This window comes from Oncorhynchus nerka, linkage group LG3, assembly GCF_034236695.1.
Source record: "Oncorhynchus nerka isolate Pitt River linkage group LG3, Oner_Uvic_2.0, whole genome shotgun sequence".
Classification (NCBI taxonomy): domain Eukaryota; kingdom Metazoa; phylum Chordata; class Actinopteri; order Salmoniformes; family Salmonidae; genus Oncorhynchus; species Oncorhynchus nerka.
This window is the reverse complement of record NC_088398.1, coordinates 51337437-51362436: the sequence shown is the minus strand read 5'-3', so window position 1 is coordinate 51362436 and position 25000 is coordinate 51337437. Positions and strand designations below refer to the sequence as shown.

The window sequence follows — 25000 nt, the reverse complement described above, 5'->3', positions numbered from 1 at the left end:
ACCCACATTGCATGACAATGGCTCAAGCTCTCCTGCCTGAAAACTCCCTCTAACTACCTCTCCAACTACCCCTCCAGCTACCCTTCTAACTACCTCTCCAAATACCCTTTCCAACAACAACCCATCTAACTACCTTTCTAACTACCTCTCCAACTACCCTTTCCAACTACCCCTGTAACTACCCCTCCAACTACCTTTCCAACTCCCACTCCAACTACCCCTCTAACTCTAACTCCCCCTCCACCTACCCCTCCACCTACCCCTCCAACTACCTTTCCGACTACCACTCCAACTACTGCTCTAACTACCCATCTATCTAGCCCTCCATCTACCCCTCTAATTACCTTTCCAACTACCCCTCTAACTACCCTCCAACTACCCCTCTAACTACCTTTCCAACTACCCCTCCAACTACCCCTCCATGCCATGTCATGATGCTGATGTCACCGTGCCAAAACAACCTCTGCTCACTTTGGCCCTATTGTAATACTATAGAAAATACCCCCTTCCATCTTTCAATCCTTCCTTCAGCGTTACCACTGATTTGACTTGACAGAAATGGGTTGGTGCAGGCTAAGAATTGTACTGGAATCCTTGGGTTCACCTAAATAACAATGTTAGATCAGTGAATACTTCAAGGAAGGGAGAAGGGAAGGATGAATAGTCAAACAGCATTCCTATATGAAATATTCCAACAAGGTCCTGATTTTTTACTGAAATGGTGCAGGTGTTGAATTCACAAGTACAAAACCAGGAACATCAAGAGAACATGAAACTTCTCACAGCATTAGCAGCCTCCCATGATTCCTCATCACTTTTCAAGAAGTGATATGATAGGAAAAAGAGCACAAGATTGAAAACGACTCTCTCTTTCTCTCTCTCCCTCTATCTCCCTACAATCTTTTTTCTGACAAAGAAACATTCTCTCCCTGCGTCTCGACGAGCACAGGACACATTTCCAAGGTCGTTGTGCTCTACATGTGACCCATTTACTGGGCTGGCTGCTCCTCTCCTCGCTCGCAGACCGCATGGGATCCACCATGTCAGTAACAGACAGACCATACACACATTAACACACACTATTTGTCATTAGTCTCAGGTAAAGGTGGTTCATGCTTACAGCTCATTAGAACAGGCCTGGATCTGAGAGATAGAGAGGGAGAGAGAGAGAGAGAGAGGAGAGAGAGGGAGAGAGGGAGAGAGAGGGAGAGAGGGAGAGAGAGGGAGAGAGGGAGAGAGAGGAGAGAGAGGGAGAGGGAGAGGGAGAGAGAGAGAGAGAGGGAGAGGGAGAGAGAGAGGTACCATACTAGAGCCAAGTCTATATATGGAGTACAGTACAGTGTGCCACCTGCCGCAACAGCATACACACAATGCCAGGACGAAGGGCTTCAAATAGAGCCCCAAAAACAACATGGAGCTCCCTGACGACTCGACAACCGTCGCCATGGCGCCGTAACCACAGCAACTGTAAAAGCAGCAGCGTCCAGGGGGTTGATGAATGAGCGAAAGGAGGGTGAGGGAGGGGGTAAGGAGGGCTGGGTTTTCTGAAATGGGGGGGGGGGGGGATGAGGGAGGAGGGTAGAGGTGGAAGTGGGGTCAGTGGGTATCACAGGAAACAATGTGGATACCCTCAATGTCACACTCACAACCTTGTGAGCCGGCACATACTTCCTGTAGCTCAGTCAACATCCTCTACTCTGCAGATGATGTCATACAGACACACACCATAACTCATGCACACACGCACACACACCACAACTCATGCATGACTGTGCACGTACACATCACTCTGCAGATGATGTCATTTGAATCTCCTGTTCATCTTTCTAATGTGATTAAAAAACAAATATGTATATATTTTTAGGGCATAGATCAGCTTTAATATTGCAGATAGATTGTAGCTTCCATCAATGTAATTGTCTGCATCATTTCCAATCCCCCATATATAGAAATGTTATATATATATATTTTTTTTTTCTTAATTATTTTCCCTAACCCTACCACCCCTCCCCTAATTACATACTATATACAGTGTAGTTTACAATAATTATCTTTAGTTTGTTTTTAATTCCACCCTTCAGTTCCACTCAACCCCTCCCATCTATCTCTGAACACCATACAGTTTGATTTCTAATTCCCATATATTTTTTTTAACTGTGCTGTTTCCCAAAAGTTCTGAACCTATATACATTTTACAGACACAGTATATTTTAAATGAATCATCTTGTTGTTTTTAGTCTCATCCTTCCTTCTAATGTGAATTAACACGAGTGGGAAATGGCAGTGGAAGAGCTCTGTTTCTCCCCACTACAGTGAGCTGTGCCAAAATGAACAACGACAGGCTCCACGGGCCGGGAGTTTCACAAAAAGCACCAGTCCCTTGACTGCCGGCCAGAGGGGCATCTGCCCTTTTTATTTTCTCGCCATCCATTTGCTGGGTAGAGCAGCTAAACTCGGGCTCAGTGCTGTGAGAGCAAACTGTGCCAAGCTTTGTGCAGAGTACAGAAGGAGAAAGAGAGAGAAGGAGGGGTGGTAGAGGGAGAGAGAGAAAAAGAAGAAGAGAGAGAGGGAGAGAAAAGAGAGAGCGAGAGAGAGGAAGCAAGCAGCCAGAACCAAACCAGGCTCTGACACAATGGGTGTCTGGAGCTCAGCCAGGTCACTAGGCCATCAGTAACACAAAACAAAGCACTCTCTCTCTCTTTCCCTCTCGCTCGCTCTACATGACCTCATCTGTGGGTTAGCGCACACACACACCGCATGCCGGCACGCACGCACGCACACACACACACACACACACACACACACACACACACACACACACACACACACACACACACACACACTAGGCTAGCCCTCTACCACACACACATACCATATGCATATTCTATGTTCTCTTCCTCATAACTGCAATCACTGCACATACACCCATTATGCTTTTAAAGTTAAACAACCAGTGTATGTGTTCTTATGTATGTATGTATGTGTGTGTGTGTGTGTGTGTGTCTGTGTGTGTGTGTGTGTGTGTGTGTGTGTGTGTGTGTGTGTGTGTGTGTGTCCAGCAGGCACGTTTCAACATCCACCTGATATGAAAACAAACAAATGAGTTCAGCCCTGCCCGCCCTGCAGCCTAGCAACAGGTGCACGACTACGTCTGTTGTGAGTTAGCATAATCAGCTTTACTCCATCTGACTCTGCACTGACTGGAAACACTGTGTGTGTGTGTGTGTGTGTGTGTGTGTGTGTGTGTGTGTGTGTGTGTGTGTGTGTGTGTGTGTGTTTGTCTGTATACTGTTGCTACAGAGTAATTTGAGAAAGACAATACATCCTGACCTCTATTGAATCTGAAGAGTACTTCAGGATAGACCAAGAACAATCTCTTTTGGTGAAAATGTCTGCGGTCAACATTGACTGTCAAATAAAATGAAATCAAAATGTATTTGTCACATGCCCCGAATACAATAGTTGTAGGTAGACCTTACAGTGAAATGCTGACTTACAAGCCCTTAACCAACAATGCAGTTTTAAGAAAATAAATAACAATAGCGCGGCTATATGCAGGGGGTACCGGTACAGAGTCAATGTCAATTTGTGGGGGCACCGGTGTGGTGTCGAGGTAATTGAGGTAGTATGTACATGTAGGTAGAGTTATTAAAGTGACTATGCATAGATGATAACAGAGAGTAGCAGCAGTGTTCGGGGGTTGGGGGGGTAATGCAGAAAGTCTGGTAGCCATTTGAGTCTAATGGCTTGGGGGTAGAAGCTATTTATGAGCCTGGACTTGGTGCTCCGTTACCGTTTTCTGTGCGGTAGCAGAGAAAACAGTCTTTGACTAGGAGGGCTGAACATTTTTAGGGACTTCCTCTTACATCGTGTGGTATAGAGGTCCTGGATGGCAGGAAGCTTGGCCCCGGTGATGTACTGAGCCGTACGCACTGCTGTAGTGCCTTGCTGTCAGATGCCGAGCAGTTACCATGCCAGGCGGTGATGCACCCGGTCAGGATGCTCTCGATGGTGCAGCTGTAAAACCTTTTGAGGATCTGAGGACCCATGCCAAATATTTTCAGTCTCCTGAGGGGGAATAGGTTTTGTCGTACCTTCTTCGTGACTGTCTTGGTGTGGTTGGACCATGTTAGTTTGTTGTTGATGTGGACACCAAGGAACTTGAAGCTCTCAACATGCTCCACTACAGCCCCGTCGATGAGAATGGGGGCGTGCTCGGTCCTCTTTTTCCTGTAGTCCACAATCATCTCCTTTTCTTGATTACGTTGAGGGAGAGGTTGTTGGCCTTGCACCACACGGTCTCATCTCTGTCAGTGATCAGGCCGACCACTGTTGTGTCATCTGCAAACTTAATGATGGTGTTGGAGTCGTGTCTGGCCGTGCAGTCATGAGTGAACAGGGAGTATAGGGAGGGGGGGCTGAGCACGCACCCCTGAGGGGCCCCCGTGCTGAGGATCAGCGTGGTGGATGTGTTGTTACCTACCTTTACCACCTGGGGGCAGCCTGTCAGGAAGTCCAGGATCAGTTGCAGAGGGAGGTGTTTAGTCCTCCCTCTGTGTTGAGCTTTGTGGGCACTATGGTGTTGAATGCTGAGCTGTAGTCAATGAACAGCATTCTGACATAGGTGTTCCTTTTGTCCAGGTGGGAAAGGACAGTGTGGAGTGCAATAGAGATGACATCATCTGTGGATCTGTTGGTGTGGTATGCAAATTGGAGTGGGTCTAGGGTTTCTGGGATAATGGTGTTGATGTGAGCCATGACCAGCCTTTCAAAGCACTTCATGGCTACATTTGTGAGTGCTACGGGTGAGTGTTGTAGTTATTTAGGCAGGTTACCTTAGTGTTCTTGGGCACAGGGACTATGGTGGTTTGCTTGAAAAATGTTGGTATTACAGACTCAGGTCAGGGAGAGCTTGAAAATGTCAGTGAAGAAACTTGCCAGTTGGTCAGCGAATGCTCGGAGTACACGTCCTGGTAATCCATCTGGCCCTGCGGCTTTGTGAACGTTGACCTATTGAAAGTCTTACTCAGATCGGCTGTGTCGTCCAGAACAGCTGATGCCCTCACGCATGTTTCATTGTTACTTGCCTTGCATAAAGGTTATTTAGCTCGTCTGGTAGGCTTGTGTCACTGGGCCCAACATAGTCTGTAGGGGAGCATTAGTGTGTATGGAGGCAGATCTACATGGACACTTCTATGTTTATATTTCCATATGGAGGTTGTCAAGAATGGCCTTTATAGAGAGGGAAACTCCAGAAAGTCAAGTTCAGAGAGAATGAAAGAGAAAGAGATAATTATAGAAAAGGGGGAGAGAAAGAGAGAGCAAGCAAGAGACCGTTTGAAAATAGAGGGAGACGGAGAGAGTGAGTTAAAGAGAGGGAAAGAGAGAAAGAAAGAGAGCGAGAGAGAGTGAGTTAAAGAGAGAGAAAGAAAGAGATAAGGAGAGAGATGCAGAAAGACAGAGAAAGCAGTGTGGGAGGCCAAAGGCCCCCTCCCAACCCCATGAGCTGTTGAATAAACATGAGACATCTCTCTCTATCTCTCTCTCTATGCAGAAATGCCCTTCAGTTCTTTGTCTCTCCCACTCTCTCAACTCTCTAAGACACCTCTGAAGCTCAGCTTAGAGCTGTTTAAAAACAACAAGGACACCATTATCTATTATTTATGACTAGCAACGCTAACGCTCTCCTGCTCTTTATGTACATGGTGCTCAGGTGTGGAATACAGAGTGGTGGATTCTGTTAAACTACATAAAGCATACCCAAGGAGAGGAAGAGGGAGGTAGTGTGGGGGTATGAGAGAGAGGCAGAGAACCAATGAGGATTCTGGAACGAAAGGGAGAGTAATGTCGTGACTTTCCTTGGTTTCCCCAAATGGCACTCACTGGGTGTGGATTGTTTTCTATTACTTTGTGTGAGTTTGTGAGTTGGGTGTATGTGTGTGTGAGTTTGTGAGTTGGGTGTATGTGTGTGTGAGTTTGTGAGTTGTGTGAGTTTGTGAGTTGGGTGGACTGTATGTGTGTGTGAGTTTGTGAGTTGGGTGTATGTGTGTGTGAGTTTGTGAGTTGGGTGTATATGTGTGTGAGTTTGTGAGTTTGGTGTATGTTTGTGTGAGTTTGTGAGTTGGGTGCATGTGAGTGTGTTGGTGTCATGGATCCCTCCGGAACTATCATTACGCACACCTGTCCCCTATTCCCACTGATTAGTACTTGTATAAATGTGCCCTTTGGTTTCCATTGGGTTGTCGATTATTGTTACTAAGTCCGTTGGTGTGTGTGAGTACCTGTGCTGTGTGTTTTGGGCTTTCGTGCTCTTGTAGATTGCACAGATGATTACGGGTCTCGTCCCGTGTGTTAATCATTGTAAGAGTGTGTTATTTATTCAAGGTACTCCTCGCTCTTTTGTTTGGGTTTCTCCCCTGTGTTTTGTATAGTGTTTGTTATGTCTTCGTCCTCGTGCCTTTACACGGCACGCCGTAATTTGGGTACAATAAAAAAAACTATTACGCATTCTTGTGCCTGTCTCCCGAACATTTCTGCCAGTGTGTGTGAGTTTGTGGGTTGGGTGTATGTGTGTGTGAGTTTGTGGGTTGGGTGTATGTGTGTGTGAGTTGGGTGTATGTGTGTGTAAGTTTGTGAGTTGGGTGCGTGTGAGTTTGTGAGTTGGGTGCATGTGTGTGAGTTTGTGAGACAGCAAAGAAAAGGTGTGTGTGTGTGTGTGTCTGTGTGTGTGTCTGCCAGTGTGTAGGAAGGAAAAATGACTGGCTCCTCTGTGGTTGTTAATCAAAGCCTTGAGTGGAGCAGCAGAGCAACCTCTCTCTCCATGGACTGAGGAGAGACACACAGCACAGCCTCATGCATAAAGATGTAGCTGTCGCCGGGCACATCTTTCTCGCTTTCCTCTCTTTCACTTCCTCTCTCTCTCTCTCTCTCTCTCTCTCCCTCCTTGTCTCTTTCTCGACACCCACTCTCCTCCATTCCCCCTATCCGTCTCCTCTCCTCCTCTCAATGGGCCCAGAGGGCTGACAGTCACTTGAGAAGCTCCCAGACAAATGAACCACCCTCATCTCCAACATCACCTCTCCCCTCATCCTTCTCTACTCTCCTCCTCCTCACCCTGCTCTCCCACTCTCTCTCCATCTGAGGCTGTGAAAACCTCTTGATCTCCCATCAGTGTGCAGACGTCCAAATGCAATCATATGTAGAGGGCACAGTGTACCTGCTACTCCCTGAGTTATAACAGCTCACAGTGTGTGCGTGTGTTTGTGCGCGTGTGTGTGTGCATGTGCGCATGTGTGTGTGTGCCGGAGTATGAGTCACGTTATGTGCATGTGTGTGGGGGTGTAGGTGTGTGTGTCAAGTGTGCATGCGAGCATGTGTGTCTGTAGTGTGTGTGGAAGTCTGTGTTCCTAGCAGTGTGACCAGTTCTCTCCCAGTGAGCAGCAGGCTGTAGACCTGGACTGTCCTTGGTCCCGTATGTGTGATGTTGTCATGTCAAATGTAGATACCGTGTACCTTCACTCCCCCTTCACATCTACTACAGTTACACTGTATAATTCAACACCTTTAGCTCCATTCTGCTGTTCCAAGGAGGGCTAGGGTCCATTCATTTTCAATTCAGTCAATCGCAGGGTCAGGGTTGATTCCACTTCCATTCAGGATTTGAAATTCCAGCTCAATGAAAACATTAAATACTTTAGATGGCACTTTCAATTCTGGATTTGCTGTTGACTGAATTGAAAAATGAATTGACCTCAACTCTGGCTAAACCCTGTTTTTTAAAGTCACTTTGCACCTACAGAGTTAAGTAGTTTCAACACCACAACATGGTTTTGTTTGCCCTTAAACAAAACCTCAGCAGTCAGCCAGCCATTACGGTAGCTTCCTGCCAGTGATGCTGGCTGCGTCCCGAATGCCACCGTATCCCCTAAATGGTGCACTACTTCTGACCAGAACTCTATGGGCCCTGGTCAAAAGTAGTGCAGTAGATAGGAATAGTGACCATTTGGGCTGACACTGCTGTCCTCGCAGCCCTACCCTAACAGACGATCACGTGGCTTGTTTGGATTGCAAATTGATCTGTGTGCTCTCTCTCCTTCTCCAATGTGCTAATGATTCAATACGGCCCCTGTAGAGCCCCTGAGCCTGACACATACAGTACAGTACAGACTGGGGCTAGCCTCCCTCTCACCCCTGCACTGTTTGGGGCCATGGGATCCATATACAACCCTGTATGCAGAGCTAGCAGAATGAACCAACCATCCAAACAGCCATGTGATATAAAGGTAAATCCCCTCTAAAGTGTGTAATCTAATCCTGCAGAGCGAGCAGTGAGTTCTCCAGTCCGTAACCTCTATATGGCACACCATTCACCCTTGAAGATCAAGCATGTAGCTTTACACACTAAGCTGTGGCTCTGGGAGACCAGAGTCAGACTACTCATTTATATCACGTTCATTTGTTTCATTTTCCGAGAGCCAGTGTACTTATTGTGCTGTTTCATAACTAATATACACTCCATTTTTAGCGAATGGCTCATTCAGTCTGTGTGCGTCCCAAATGACCGGCCTTGGTCCAAAGTAGTGCACTATGTAGGGGATAGGGTGCCATCTGGGACGCAGCCTGTGTCTGTGGGCTGGGCTAACCTGCCTGCTGAATTATGAGCTCTCATGAGCTTGTGTCTGATATGAATGGTTTCTGATTAAGAAGCCAATATGAATTAACTCAAAGGAACAAGGAAATGAGAGAACATGAATACACTGATTACAATGACTAAGAGTGTTACAACATCAGCTGTTGGAGGATATATCTCCACTCTATGAGAATTGATTTTAATCGATCTTACTGAGTACTTCTCATGCTAATGCTGAGTATTGTTTGTTTTACAATTTCCTTTCTCTCTGTCCGTCTCCCTCTCTCTCTCTCTCTTAACAGTAAACATTACACATACAGAAGTTTCAAAAGAATAAAGACATTACAAATGTCATATTATGTATATATACAGTGTTGTAACAATGTACAAATGGTTAAAGTACACAAGGGAAAATAAATAAGCATAAATATGGGTTGTATTTACAATGGTGTTTGTTCTTCACTGGTTGCCCTTTTCTTGTTGCAACAGGTCACACATCTTGCTGCTGTGATGGCACACTGTGGTATTTCACCCAATAGATATGGGAGTTTATCAAAATTGGGATTGTTTTCAAATTCTTTGTGGATCTGTGTAATCTGAGGGAAATATGTGTCTCTAATATGGTCATACATTGGGCAGGAGGTTAGGAAGTGCAGCTCAGTTTACACCTCATTTTGTGGGCACATAGCCTGTCTTCTCTTGAGAGCCATGTCTGCCTATGGCGGCCTTTCTCAATAGCAAGGCTAATTGTCTCTCTCTCTCTCTCTCTCTCTCTCTCTCTCTCTCACTCGTTGTCTATTCAGCTAAAACAATCTTCAAACAGATTTTATGGTGTGACTGTCACATTTCATAGCGCCGGTATAGTGGTGGGGTCAGGTGAGATGTGCGATCTAACCAGCGCAACATGAACTTAACCACACACACACAGCGGTGCTTCAGTAAAAAGGGTCCCCACTTCAAAGGGAAACCTGCCTCTCTCCCCCAGAACATGAAAGGCCCTATTCCCTCCCTCAGAATGAAGCCTAATTACAGTCAGCTGCTGATGGTGTGTTGGCTGTGTTTTGCTGAGAGAGACGGGTGTGTGTTTGTGGATGATGGGTGGATCCATCCAGGCTTAGGATGAGTCCAGAATGGTACTCTATTTCCAATATACAATAGCACTACTTTTGGGCTTTGGTCATAGGGCTCTGATTAAATGTAGTTCACTATACAGGGAATAGGTTGCCAGTAAGGATGCACTCCTAGTATGCACACCCAACACAGAAATGCCCAGCCAGCACAAAAAGCCATTACACCACAGAAGGATACCACAGGGCCAAAGTGTACTGTGTGAAAGCGTACCTCACACCCAAATGTACCCAGTTCATTTTGTGTCCTAAATGGCACCCTTTTGGGATGCAACCACTGAGTCATCCCTCGTCACAGGAAGTGAGGAGATCCCCTATGGCCGCGTGTGTGTGGTTGTGTGTGTGTGTGTGTGTCTATAATAATGCTGATCTCTTTTATAGGGAAACAGCAGGGGAGAGGAGCTTGCTCACACAGGAAATGTGCAGTACAATAGGCCTGGCTTTATGGCATTATTATGGCATTACACAGCTCCCTGCCAGCCCCAGCTGATAACAACAAGAAGCATGACTCAATACTGTCTGCCCTACCCTGCCCTGCCCAGCCCTGGCTGGACCCACATCCCTTGTAAAAGCCTGGCATTGTTCAACAACGCCATATAAATGCGACATTCCAACAAGCTGAGAAGGAATCAATTGTAAGGTTCTTTAATCAGATCAGAAGTGGCCAATAGAACTCCTGTCTGTTTGGGGCTGGGCCATAAAGTGCATCAGTGATAGATAATAATGCATAGCATGTTAATAGCACTTTCTTTAAACCCGAAGATGCTGACCAGACAGTAATTTGACTGCAATCAGTCTGTGGGAAAAGAGGTGGTGGTATTACTGTAGTTCTGTCTGTGTAGGTTAAGTTGAGTAATGCAGACCTTAATTCACCCACCCACAGACACTGTGACATGTGTATTACAGGGCACTGATGATGACTCAGTGACAGCTGGGTTGTTGCGGTAACATTCCACTGAGGAGCGCTGAGCTCCGCCCTCAACTTCTGACCACTTATCAGCAGTGCAGTAATGAGAGGGCTCTTTTTCAAAGAGGCATCATCATGTTTTAAAATGAGATGGAACTTGTCTGACTGGTTTCGTGGTAAACTAGCCTCCTGCATGGTCCTCAGACAACTACTCAGTGGAGCGCTGGAGTGGAGTGTGGAGTTTGAGTGTGGAACTGTTGATTGAGCCATAAGAGTGCAGTTTCACAGTGAAGAGAAGAGTAGTAGAGGAAGTACGCTAAGTGGTTACAACAGGGGGAAAAAGCAGTGTGTGTGTGTGTGTGTGTGTGCGTGCGTGCGTGTGTGTGTATGTGTTTGTGTGTGTGTGTGTGTGTGTGTGTGTGCATTGTTGCATGTCTAGCCCCTTCACACACAGCTGTGGAAATATAAAAATGTATCAAAACAGAACCAAAACACAGCACAATATGGCTCCAGCACTTAAGCAATCCAGGTGTTTCCACTCTCTCCCCGCCGCCGTCCCTATTGCTAGGGGATTCCACCGGCTTCCTGCCCCACCTCCCCCTGCCTCTCCCTGGGCTCCTTAGCACGGCAAGCCAGCCTCCTGTGATCATAATCCTGCAGCTTTCCCCGGAGCGATCCCCCGTCAGAGATCAGGGGGCTGGTTGGGAATGGGATGTGATGCTATGGAGGCCCCCCTCTTCCTTCCCCTCTTCCCTCTCCAGTGCTTAGCCTCTCTGCTGTGAGAAACCAGCTGCACTCCACTGTGGATTACATAACTGTAAGTGTAGTTCTGGCAGACATAGCCCAGAGGAAAGGAGAGGAGAGGAAGGGAGAGGAGGGGATGGGAGGGGAGGAGGGGAGGGGAGGAGAGCTCAACACATCACAGACTGGACCGGACAGGCAGGCAGGCAGGGACGGCAATAAAAGCTGAAATTTAAAGCAGGCTGCTCACATAGTTCACTGTTCACAGGGATGCTGGGAGGTAGTAGTGGGGGGAAGGATTCTGGGGGGCTGGGGGTGGTGAGTGGGGTTCAAATAGGCCTCCGATACACGTACGTAGCCCAAATCCATCTGAATCCATTTTGAATGGTATTGTGCTTTCTCTACTCCATTACCCTCCCTCTCTCACTCTCCCCTCTACCACTGCCACTGTTCTGAGAGTTACTGGGCTGTGAAATGCGAAAAACTGCTGCGGCGAATATGCATGCATAGCAATTCATTATCTTGTCAAACTTGGCTTCCCCAGGCGGCCGGGCCGGGCTCAATCCCTGTGTTAGGGAAGAGAGAGTCAGGCATGCTGCACCGGCTGTGGCTCTGGCTCTGCTGTGGATGGCTGGCTGGCTGCCTGCAGCCTTTACTCTGGAGGACAGGATTGGGGGAGAATAAGGGGGAGGAGGACCAGTTCACAAAGCTGCTGGGATCTGGTCTGTAGGTCAACCAGCTGCCTGGGAGAGAGAGGGCAGAGAGGAGGGAGAGGTATGGAGAGAGAGGGCAGAGAGGTGGGAGAGGAATGGAGAGCGAGGGCAAATAGGAGGGAGAGTGGAGGGAGGGAGGGAGGGGGCAGAGGGGGAGAGGGATGGAGGGAGAGGGCAGAGAGGAGGGAGAGGGAGAGAGGGAGAGGGCAGAGAGGAGGGAGAGGTATGGAGAGAGAGGGCAGAGAGGTGGGAGAGGAATGGAGAGCGAGGGCAAAGAGGAGGGAGAGTGGAGGGAGGGAGGGAGGGGGCAGAGGGGAGAGGGATGGAGGAGAGGGCAGAGAGGAGGGAGAGGGAGAGAGGGGGAGTGCAGAGAGGAGGGAGAGTGGAGGGAGGGAGGGGACAGAGGGGGAGAGGGATGGAGGGAGAGGGCAGAGAGGGATGGAGAGAGAGGGCAGAGAGAGGAGGGAGAGGGATGGAGAGAGAGGGCAGAGAGGGCAGAGAGGGATGGAGAGAGAGGGCAGAGAGGAGGGAGAGGGATGGAGAGTGGGCAGAGAGGAGGGAGAGGGATAGAGGGGAGTGCAGAGAGGAGGGAGAGGGATGGAGAGAGAGGGCAGAGAGGGCAGAGAGGGATGGAGAGAGAGGGCAGAGAGGAGGGAGAGGGATGGAGAGTGGGCAGAGAGGAGGGAGAGGGATAGAGAGCGGGCACAGAGGAGGGAGGGGGATGGAGAGAGAAGGATGGAGAGCGGGAAGAGAGGAGGGAGGGGGATGGAGGAAGAGGGATGGAGAGAGAGGGCAGAGAGGAGGGAGAGGGATGGAGAGAAAAGGATGGAGAGCGGGCAGAGAGGAGGTAGGGGGGTGGAAGGAGAGGGCAGAGAGGGAGATGGAGAGTGAGGGCAGAGGGGGGGGGCAAAAGGCAGGCAGAATGGAGGGAGGGCAGAGGTAGGGTGGGAAGGATAGGGATGGAGGCAGAATGTAGAAAGGCAGAGGACAGATGAAGGGAAAGGTGTATAGAGGGGATGGATGGAGGACAGCATTTACGGTGAGGCTTGAAAACAGGGGTCTAAGGGTCACTCTGTGATTAACAGTGATTAACAGAGGAGTTTCTTGGCAATTTCTCGCATGGAATAGCCTTCATTTCTCAGAACAGGAATGGACATGAGTTTCAAGATAATAGTTATTTGTTTATGGCCCTTTTGAGCCTGTAATTGAACCCACAAATGCTGATGCTTCAGATACTCAACTAGTCTAAAGAAGGCCAGTTTTATTGCTTCTTTAATCAGGACAACAGTTTTCAGCTCTTTTAAAATGATCAACTTGGATTAGCTAACACAATGTGCGATTGGAACACAGGAGTGATGGTTGCTGATAATGGGCTTCTGTACACCTATGTAGATATTCCATAAAAAATCAGCCGTTTCCAGCTACAATATTCATTTACAACATTAACAACGTCTACACTGTATTTCTGATCAATTTGATGTTATTTTAATGGGCATAAATGTGATTTTCTTTCAAAAACAAGGACATTTCTAAGTGACCCCAAACATTTGAACGGTAGTGTATATTTTTTTATTTAACTGGGCAAGTCCGTTAAGAACAAATTCTCATTTACAATGACGGCCTACACCGGCCAAATCTGGGCGAATTGTGCGCCGCCTTTTGGGACTCCCAACCACAGCCGGTTGTGATACAGCCTGGATTTGAACCAGAGTGTCTGTAGTGACACCTCAACCACTAAGATGCAGTGCCTTAGACCGCTGAGCCACTAAGGATTCCAAATATTTGGGAACTGGGGCGATTACAATACCAAGACCAGCCACACTTTCACATCATTATAAAGAGTCATTTATGATTATTTTGGGTAATTTACTAATCTTTTCCCTGAATTTCTCAGGCCAAACCTGTATTTCTGCCATTGCTCAAAGGGTTTTACTCACAGTGCAGGACTAGCTACATATGTAGGATCTTATTTTGACCCGTTTCTCACAGCAGGAAAATAATCCTGCAGCAACAGGAAATGTGAATTATTGTGGGTATTATAATTAATGGACATTTTTGTAGGCCTTGATACATTTTTAGTTAGGGCAAATCAAGTCTAAAATGTTGAGGTGGAAATGAAAAACTTTAGAAGTCTTTATAAACGTAGAAGACACTAGCTACAAGTTTGCATTCCTGCTGTGAAGGACATTTCCTGCAACAACAGGGTGATCAAAGTACGATTCTATATCTGCATTTGCATTTCAATCGAACACACACGGCCTGTGATCTATAAATACCTCCCAGTGAAAACAAATCAATTAGAGAGCATGCTTCAAATTCCTGAAGGTACTGAAATAGAAGCTCTGAAAACACAAAGGAGGAGATAAAAAAGAACGCTGCAGCCCAAAATGTGAGAGACGGGACTGCAAGGCATGGCGGGGAGAGGGAGAGGGAGAGAGCCACAGGGTGACCCATTTTCACTGCAGCCCACAAATATATGGGTGCTGTCTGAGAAGGAGAGGACACATACCGCCTGAGTGGCAAAGAAAAACAGACAGACACAGACACTGACAAACAACCAGACTTACAGCCAGCCAGTCAGCCAGACAAGCAGACATACACTCATACAGACTGAGAGCCAGACGGATAGACACAGCCAGCCATCCAGCCAGTCAAACAGTCAGACAGACAGCTAGCCAGACAAACAGGCAGACAAACACAAACAGACATCATGTCTCCCTCTCTCTCTAATTCTCTCTCTCTCTGTCTCCACGCTGTGTCTCAGGTGAGGCTGGTTAATTGGACGAGGTGTCTCACCTGGTTTTAATGGTGTTGTTTACTTCTCCTCCTGTCTCAATCCCCAGGCAGACCCACCTGCTCTCCAACATGCTCCCATCACAACCTACTCTGCAGCCAAAGACGAAAATGTATGTGTGTGTGTGTGTGTGTGCGTGGTTGGTTAGTGGAGGGAGACGGAGACAACAGGGGCCCTCTTGGTGCACAAACATACGCTCTTTAAATTAACCCCCCTCACGGGTCACTGACTAAATAATCCCTCCCTTTCTACAGAGGACGAACAGAAGAGAGATGATTACAGTGGGCCACACTCTCTCTCTCTCCCCCCCCCCCTCTTTTTCTCTGGTCCCCTCTCTTTCCAGCCACCTCTCTCTTTTACCTCTGTCTCCTGGTGACAGTGAGAGATAGTGTCTTTGTTCAATCCAGGTGAGAGAGACAGCCAGCCCAGCCAGCAGCAGTGTGTTGTCTCCACAGGGACTCAGAAGAGAGAGAGGAGAGAGGGAGCCCCATCTTCAGCCTCAGCCCTGGCCCCAGCCTAAGAGCACTGAAACTCAATTCACCCATATCGCATCCATTAAGGCCTGATTCATGCTCTGCTCACTGGGGGCCTGCAATGGCCATCCATCTTGTCTCCGGGAGGAGCAAGGGAGGGAGGGAAGGGTGCCTGTCGTTTACCTTCTCCTGGCTGCCTGGCAGATCTAGGGCCACGCTAGACAGAGTAGACGTTATCCTATCCTATCAAGACATCCTATTGCACCAGTAAAAATATTAGGCAGTTTTAACGGCGTCGAGCAGAGTACGCCGGCCACACTAGAAAAAACTATTTTATCCACCTGTCCACCCAGGCAGGACAAGGATTTGATCAACTCCCACTCATTTGCCTTCCCCCCCTCCTTTCCTCTCTCGCTCATACCATCAAATAGGACTTTTATGGTTTGTCCTTCCAAGTGATGTTTTTTTTCTCTCTGGCTCTGTTTCAAATGGCACAATATTCCCTACATAGTGCACTACTTATGGGTCTGGTCAAAAGTAATACATTTTATAGGGAATATAGTGCCATTTTGGAGCAGCCTCTCTCTCTCTGGCTGCTGGCAGTGGCCTAGTGGCTCCATTTCCTCTGGACAACAATGAGTAAACACATCTAGCAGAAAAGCGGTCGGCCGGGTCAGAGCCACCCTTCCCCCCCAACCATCTCTTTATTGACTTTTCCTCTCTCTCTATGCATCTTACTCTACTCTTTTTTGTTGCTGAGAATTTTCCTGCACAGCAAGAAATGCAAACTTGCAGCGTATTCAAAGTTTTAAAAGGCTTCTAACATTTGTAGTTTCCACTTTAAAATGTTGGACTTGAAAGAAAAATGTATCAACCCCATACAAAAAAAGTATATACTAACTCACATTTCCTGTTGTTGCAGGATTATTTTCCTGCTGTAGCAAATTGGCGCAAATTAAGATCCTACATCTGTAATCCTCTCTATTTTTCTCTTTTCTATTCCTTTCTTTCTTCTCATCTCACTCTACATTCTGAAAAATTATTCAGGTGGTTAGTAAATTATACTTATAACTGTAAAAATATAATTATTTTTACAGTTAAAAACATGTGTTGTCATCTTTACTTAAATATAATGAGTTTTTTTTACTCTACTTCACTTGTTCAACCAAACCCCCAATGAATTCAACATAAGATAAATGCATAATCTAAACAACTATTTGTGTGTAAGAACAACTACAAAGAAAATTGTGTTTAACTTTTTATAATATCTCCTTTCAACTTAAGAATTTTAAATTCTTCCAAAACTTGCATTGTGGCTCAGTTTCAGAGGATTGTGGTTAATATTTTGTATTTCTTTTTTTTTACAATACTTTTACACAATGTTGCATGCATGTTTGAAGAATAAAAAGCACATTTCTATATCTCATATGCTATGAGGTGTAATGGATCATGATGAACGGATATCAAAATAGTTTTTCAAATTGACGCTCAATGACGAGAGCGCCCATTCTCACCGTGAGTAATGATCACACGTGCCACTCTGACAAAGGCAAATACTTCAAGCTACAATTCTTGCAGCTTTACCTCCAGTTAGTGTTAGTGTAGCGAGCACTGCACTCAACAACTCCTGCTTAAGTGGATAATAATGTCAAGAGATTAAATACATAAAGCCATGTTTAACACTAAAACAGGATCAATGACAGTAACTAATCAGAAAGATGAAGTATATCTAATCAACAATAACAGTTCATTTTTTAATGCTGAACTTAATATGTTAGTGTTTGTGAAACACTAAAAGTTAAGTACTGTATATTATAAGTCAAAATACATCATATTGGAAAGATGTAGAACTAGCACAATATTTTTTACAGAGTATTCCTCTGTAAGACTTGGAGCAGGTCGCTGCTAGGTTTGGAGAAGGCTACAGTAGGTGTCTGGCTATGTGTCTGGGCTCCCTGTACTGTTCCTACAGACCCCTGGTGCTCATAAACCTATCAGGAGGCAGGCCTGGCAGCCATTACTAACAACATGGCACCATGCTGTCAGAGCCAGCTAGGCAAACACACATTACACACAGATGACAAACACACTTTACCACATGGATATATACAGTTTCCATACACTTAGGTTGGAGTCATTAAAACACATTTTTCAACCACTCCACAACCACTCCACAAATGTCTTGTTAACAAACTATAGTTTTGGCAGATCAGTTAGGACATCTACTTTGTGCATGACACAAGTAATTTTTCCAACAATTGTTTACAGACAGATTATTTCACTTATAATTCACTGTATCACAATTCCAGTGGGTCAGAAGTTTACATACACAAAGTTGACTGTGCCTTTAAAAAGCTTGGAAAATCCAGAAATTATGTCATGGCTTTAGAAGCTTCTGATAGGCTAATTGACATCATTTGAGTCAATTGGAGGTGTACCTATGGAAGTATTTCAAGGCCTACCTTCAAACTCAGTGCCTCTTTGCTTGACATCATGGAAAAATCTAAAGAAATCAGCCAAGACCTCTGAAAACAATTGTAGACCTCCACAAGTCTGGTTCATCCTTGGGAGCAATTTCCAAACACCTGAAAGTACAACGTTCATCAGTACAAACAATAGTACGCAAGTATAAACACTATGGGACCACGCAGCGGTCATACCGCTCAGGAAGGAGACGCGTTCTGTCTCCTAGAGATGAACGTACTTTGGTGCGAAAAGTGCAAATCAATCCCAGAACAACAGCAAAGGACCTTGTGAAGATGCTGGAGGAAACAGGTACAAAAGTATATGGCATTATGAGGGAGGAAAATTATGTGGATATATTGACGCAACAACATATTGAAGCAACATCTCAAGACATCAGTCAGGAAGTTAAGGCTTGGTCGCAAATGGGTCTTCCAAAATGACAACGACCCCAAGCATACTTCCAAAGTTGTGGAAAAATGGCTTAAGGACAACAAAGTCAAGCTATTGGAGTGGCCATCACAAAGCCCTGACCTCAATCCTATAGAAAATGTGTGGGCAGAACTGAAAAAACGTGTGCGAGCAAGGAGGCCTACAAACCTGACTCAGTTACACCAGCTCTGTCTGGAGGAAACAGACAAAATTCACCCAACTTATTGTGAGAAGCTTGTGGAAGGCTACCCGAAAGGTTTAACCCAAGTCAAACAATTTAAAGGCAGTACTACCAAATACTAGTTGAGTGTATGTAAACTTTTGACCCACTGGGAATGTGATGAAAGAAATAAAAACTGAAATAAATAATTTTCTCTTCTATTAATCTGACATTTCACATTCTTAAAATAAAGTGGTGATCCTAACTGACCTAAGATAGGGAATTTTTACTAGGATTAAAGTCAGGAATTGTGAAAAACTGAGTTTAAATGTATTTGGCTAAGGTGTATGTAAACTTCTGACTTCAACTGTATGATGTGCAACAGCATTGTGACAAAAAGGCAATGGGCCCGGTGTTTGTCAAGGCTGTTAATTGACACAAAAAGTGAGTAGGTTATGTAAGACAACAAAGAGAGGGAATGATTGAGAGACAGCCAGGAAAGATAGATGGAGCAGACCCCTCTGTCTCTCTGACAGCAAGCAGCCAATTACTGCTGAAAGTGGCGGGATGGGCCCTGCCAGACCACAGCTTTCCATTAGCACATGCCAGCCAACCCTGTGTGTGTGTGTGTGTGTGTGTGTGTGTGTGTGTGTGTGTGTGTGTGTGTGTGTGTGTGTGTGTGTGTGTGTGTGTGTGTGTGTGCGTGCGTGCGTGTGTGTGTGCAAGGGAGAGAGAGAGAGAGAGAGAGAGAGAGAAAGAGAGAGAGAGAGAGAGAGAGAGAGAGAGAGAGAGAGAGAAGAGAGAGAGAGAGAGAGAAAGAGAGAGAGAGAGAGAGAGAGAGAGAGAAAGAGAGAGAGAGAGAGAGAGAGAGAGAGAGAGAGAGAGAGAGAGAGGGAGGCTGTGTGAGGGGGGCTCAGGGGTTATGCTGGATCCTTTTCACACTCACACACCAGCGATTAATAACCAGCCGATCTATTCCTGCAGTTGAGCACATGGAATGGCAATGAGTTGGGGGAGACAACCAGTCAGCCCGAGCCCAGCCGGTAAGTGCAGCCGTGCGCACAGCAGCGTGGACCTCTAGTGCAGACTCATAAGCGCTCATCTCACCACGCGCACCGAATAAGTAACACTGGCTGAGCACTCAAAAGCACACTAGTTTCAATCTTTAAAATAATCTAATTCTATGAAATGACACACCTATTACTATATTACAACCACCCCTTTCCTATAACCTGATAGCATCATTATACAAAATGGAATAGTATCAATTCGTGAATCAGTGTCAGGTCAGTAGCCTAAGTCACACAAATATATTTGGTGACTGGCAGTAGCGTTGGCACGGGTAACTGCTTGGCCATGTGCATGCCCTGTGTGCTCACTGTGCCAGTGCCAGCCCTTCGGTTGACTTCATTTTAATAAACGAGTGGTTTGCCTATGTTGAGCGCGACATGTCACAACGCCACAGAGACAAATACAGGTGGATCTCCTTTTACGTCTATCCAGCAACATCACAGGCTTCACCCGGCACATTGGTGAGATTGGATGTATAGTTTTGTTCCAAACCAAAAGCCCCGTGCTTTCCGTTTAGGCTACTATTACACGCACGCACGCACACACACACACACAATTTCCCCCACGCAGCCTAGCTGTTAATCTTCCTCACCCACATATTCTCGCGGCTCCGTGGTGATAATATATTATGGATCACTATAGGGAGTCGGTTCTCGTACCAACCGGCTGAAAACACCAAGTAATCTGACAGATGCGGATGCATTATTTAAGAACAAGTCTCTTGTTATTAGTCAAGTGTTCATCTTCGATGCCCAAATTGCCCTGCGCTTTCCCAAATCGCATCTGACAGACGTGTAATTAGTGTGTGTGTGTGCCACGAGCTCTCTCTCTCTCTATCTCAGGTTGGTTTCCATTATTTATGAATAAAACAAATATAACGACTGACAGACGGCCGTATCGATCCGCGCTCTGCATTCTCTAATCAATAGCCTACACTAAAAACGACGGCAATTAGAAACATCATCACAATGTTATTAAAACAGTGTCTTGTGCTTAAAACCAAATTACAGCAGTATTACTATTTAAATAACAAGAAGAATGCAGACTTGTCTGCAACAAGCCATTGCTTGTCATTCATTGCAGAATATCACAATCGGCAAGCGAGATGCAATCAAGATCCGTCAGAATAACAGAGCACAGCCAGACAAAGTAGATAGTATATTATGGGTTTGGAAAATAGCGCACGTTAGTGGAATGATGGACACAGCGGCGTCCATATCAGTCTTCTCTACACCATATTGCCTGCGGATGTGATCAAGTTGAGATTGTTTTCGTGACAGGCAGCATGCGCTGGGCTTGGCATGTAAGCGCCGCAACTCGACAGCTCTCTATCTCCGGAGCGTAACCACAGTTTACAAGTGACGATTTACAAATTCTAAGCTACCACAGTAAAAGTAAAGACAGTTATACAGTGAAGGAAAAGCAGTAAGTCACCTGCTGCCAGTTCTCCTCAAGCGAAGGCATCGCAGAGAAATAGCCAGTATCATGCACGAGTTGGAGTTCCTGAAAAATACTGTAATTCGCCAACACGTCCATGTTGATGCGCGATTTGAAAACAATTTACTTTGATCCACTGGAGAAAAAAATAACCCTACTTGTGTATGGTAGGTCTAAGGGGTTAACAAAAAAATGTTATTCAGATACTCCTCGTGCGTCTGTCCGTGCACCAGAAAGTATAGCTCTATATGCCACTGGAACCAAATAATACGCACAATAACCACTATAAAGAAATATAAAAATAATAGTTGAATACTGTGTCACTGAATTGCAATCCTTTTTCTCTGGTGCTAACTATCAGGTCTTCAGTCCAGGAGTGGGATGCCAACTCGGTGACTTGAAACGTCCATCTATTTCCGCATTACCAGATTGCAATCTTCGCTCTATAAATTCCAGGTTGCTTTTCCCCTGGCTGCCGTGGCTTCAGCAGGCGACTAGCTCGGGCTAGCTGTCTAGTGAGCGGATCGAGCCAAGGGACTCGAAGAGGGGAGTGGTTTGTTGTCAATCAATTCCGTGCGTGACCATGTAAGGTAAATAGGGTTGACGGACCTCACTGGCGTCCAATTAAGGCGGCGCTAAAATAGGTAAAAAGGAGGAGTTAGAACAAATGGCGAGCCGGTATTGGCTCTGTGTAGCTGTCAGTCTGGCCAAATATGACAGTGAAAGGTGAGCTATTTTTAGATGTCTATATAAATGCAGCAGCATTTTTCCTTCACTCAGTTGAAGTCCGTGGCCGAAGAGGAAGCACATGCGAACCTTTCAGACGTCAAAATACCTCATTTTAAACACATTTAATACTCCTAAAGCATGTTTTCAGTGTAGCCTAACGAATTATATTTTTGTCTTAACGTTAATCTTAAAATACGGTTTTAGTGGAAGAAGCGTTCGGACAGAAGACCAACAGGGACTGTGAGGTTGTGATGTAACAGCTTTCCCAACACGACATCGCTCCTAGGCGACTTCTCTTGTTGTTTGAGGTTGCAGGCTTTTACTGGAAACCCGCTGTGTAATGTTGAACTCAGCGTGTGGACTATTTGTCTGTAGCTTGAAGGAGAAACTAATACAAGTCCAATAGCCTACACGTTTTTCTGCCCCTTAAAATACACACGAAACCTTATCAAAACTAATCTTAAACGTTTTTATTATTATACAGTACTTCTTGGTCATGTGGATTGTGAATACTTTCACTATGAATATCAAAAGTGTTAACTGTTGATTGGGGCTGTAAATGTATAATATTAAGGTATGCATATATCACATTTACTGTCTGGTAGAACATAACTAATGAGTCAGACATTATTTGAACCTGACAGGGATATTTTGTCCTCATATTGTCCACATAGCCAGGTGAAAAGAGAGAGGCTGACAATTTTAAAGAAACATAACATTTCAGGGGAAAGTGAGCAATCAACTTTGGCTGCTTTACATTTTTACAACAGTTATGCAAATGTGTAGGTATACATACAAGGATTTGAGAATAAAACGAGCAGTCTAAGTAATACCAAAGGGCAAGGAGAGATTTAATCACAATGTGTTAACGTAGCTAATGCATAGACATTGAAATGTGAATACACAAACCACAAACAAGTGTCATAGTTGTAAGTACTATACCTGTCCCTGGACTGTAATAACACGGTGCCTATGTGTATAATGTAAATACAAAGGTCTAATAGGCTACCTAATGTAAATAACCTAAGAAACATTACGTCTCTCCTAGGTTAGTAAGCTACATAGGCAGTCTTAGGTCCAAATGCAGTGGCATTTTGAAACATACAGGTTTGCAATGAATGTATGGCTCACCGCTTTTCTCCTTTCACTGTGAACCTTTCCCAGCATATCTGTATCCATGATATGTACTCCTGCATGCCTATGTAGGCCACTCATATACACTCTAAACAATGTGCATCGAGGCCATTGTTAGGCTACAGTCCACCTCTGACTGTAATCAGACAGGAATATTCTGACAAACTAGCCAATTCATCCTGCAAACACGTATACAAACCATGTAATCAGATTCACCATTGTATAGAATAGTAATCATGACCGTTATTGTGACACATATTGTGCCATGACATGGCCTGGCTGTGCCTGTGTCCTGAATGGCACCCTATTCTCAAGTGTACTACTGTCGACCAGAGCCTCTGGTCAAAAGTAGTGCACTGTAAGGGGAATAGGGTGCTATTTAGGATTAAACCTACTACTGTGCAGCCTGCAGTATGTGTTTACAGCATCCGGATCCATCATTATATTGATAATCAGACAGCATCCGCTTAGTAACCATTTACAATGTAGGCCAAAGCCATCAATATGGTAAGAGAGGATACAGTGGAGGGGACGACCCAGTCGGCACAGCAAGCCAAGACAGCGGGATTGAATGACTATTTCAGTAGGCATAGGACAAGTTTCCATGCAATAACCATTATGTATTGTGACACATTATGAAGTTGCACACCCAGTGGTTACATGTGATGAAGATTACATGTGTTGCACTGAGGATATTAAGCAATGCTCTAGAAGTTAGTATGTTGCTCCATCTTTTCTCTCCGGTACTTGTGGTTGTGAATAGGCTGTGTTGTTATTTAGTTTTGTCACAATGAGATCGCAATACTTGGTTATGCTCTTTATTTGGAGGCTTTTGGTAACGAACATGATGTAATTACTATGTAGTTACAATGTAATAACAATATAATAGTGAATAGGAAATAAATAGTCAATATGTTTCCAACCTGCATTTAGTGTCTACCTTTACAGTAGTAATTTATAGAGTATTTTAGTGTTAGTGAGTAATTGAGTTTGTACCATGTGTTGTGCTTTCTCCTGCTCCCTCTCCTCTCCCCGGGGACTGGGAGCTTGATCTCTGTGGAGTACGGGGGCAGATGGTTGCTAGATTGGCTGTTTCAGGACATTTTCCCTATTGATTTTTACAGGTCTCTCTGCCAGAGGGAATTAGCTAGAGCAAAGGGAGGAGGATGACTGAGGGCTGGAGAGGTGGGTGGGGGGTGGGATAAGGGATAAGGAATGAGAATGTGTGTGTGTGTGTACTGCGTATGTTTGCGAGTTTGTGTGTGAGCGTGCGCATATGAGTGTGTGTGTTCGTGTGTGTGTGTGGTGAATGAGCCCTCCTGGTCTTTGACTGCGACTGAAACACACAGGAGATGATACCAGCTGTTTGCAGCTGGGCGCCTGGTCGCTCCGGGCCGTTCAATTTTATTCTCGCTGCTATACCCGCTTCAGGGGGGTCAGATGTAGCTGCTGCAGGCTGTGGCGTGTATGTACCCACGTAGCAACGCTTCTCACTGGGAATGGCCAGAGGGCAGGGATGGGGAAAGGAGTGGAGGATGGGGGGGGGGGGGTTAAGTCCAGGTGTGTTGGTGTGTGTGTGTGGTGTGTGTGAGTATCAGCCAGGCTGTGGCCCACAGCTGGACCCTCTTACCCTTGATGGTGGGTACGCTCCTCCCCCTGCTGGTAACCCTCTGCCCACCATGTCTGGAACAGCTGCTTCTCAGCCAGCCTGAGCCTCACAGCCTCCCAGGCCCAACACAACCCAGAGCAGCAAACTGCAGTACACACAGACACACAGATACCTGCAGCACTGCCAGCCTGCCTCCTAGGCCCAGAGCAGCACTGCAGCAGCCACACATCCACAGCAGATATACTAGCTCTGTAGTAGTAACTCTGCACACAATAAGATAGACAAAAGTGGTCAATAGTGCTAGGATTTTATCCTGCATAAAACTTCTTATTTTTTCTTAGTTGTAGCCTATGACTATCCTGGCCAGGTGATGTTATTAAGAAAAACCTCTGGGCGAAGGGAAAAAGTAACGCTTCCAAAGCCTTTATGGGAGGAATATCTGGTTAATTGTTGAAGTCGGGTCACAAAGACACAGGCAGGTGCAAACAAAGATGACAACTCCATCTCTTTCAGTGGAGAAGATAATCCAGTGCTCCGTTAGTTGTAATTGGCTGTGTAAGCTGCTGTGGTTGTGGTTGACA

General features: G+C 45.7%; 1 protein-coding gene across 1 annotated transcript in view; it reads right to left on the bottom strand.

Moving 5' to 3' along the window:
• klf7b (Kruppel-like factor 7b) overlaps positions 1–21488 on the bottom strand; it is a 95423-nt gene extending 73935 nt beyond the window's left edge. The window contains exon 1 of the mRNA XM_029635816.2: positions 20945–21488. Coding sequence (XP_029491676.1) covers positions 20945–21046 — 102 coding nt within the window. The 5' untranslated portion in view covers positions 21047–21488. The remainder of the gene's footprint in view (positions 1–20944) is intronic.
• Between the last annotated feature and the right edge of the window lie 3512 nt (positions 21489–25000).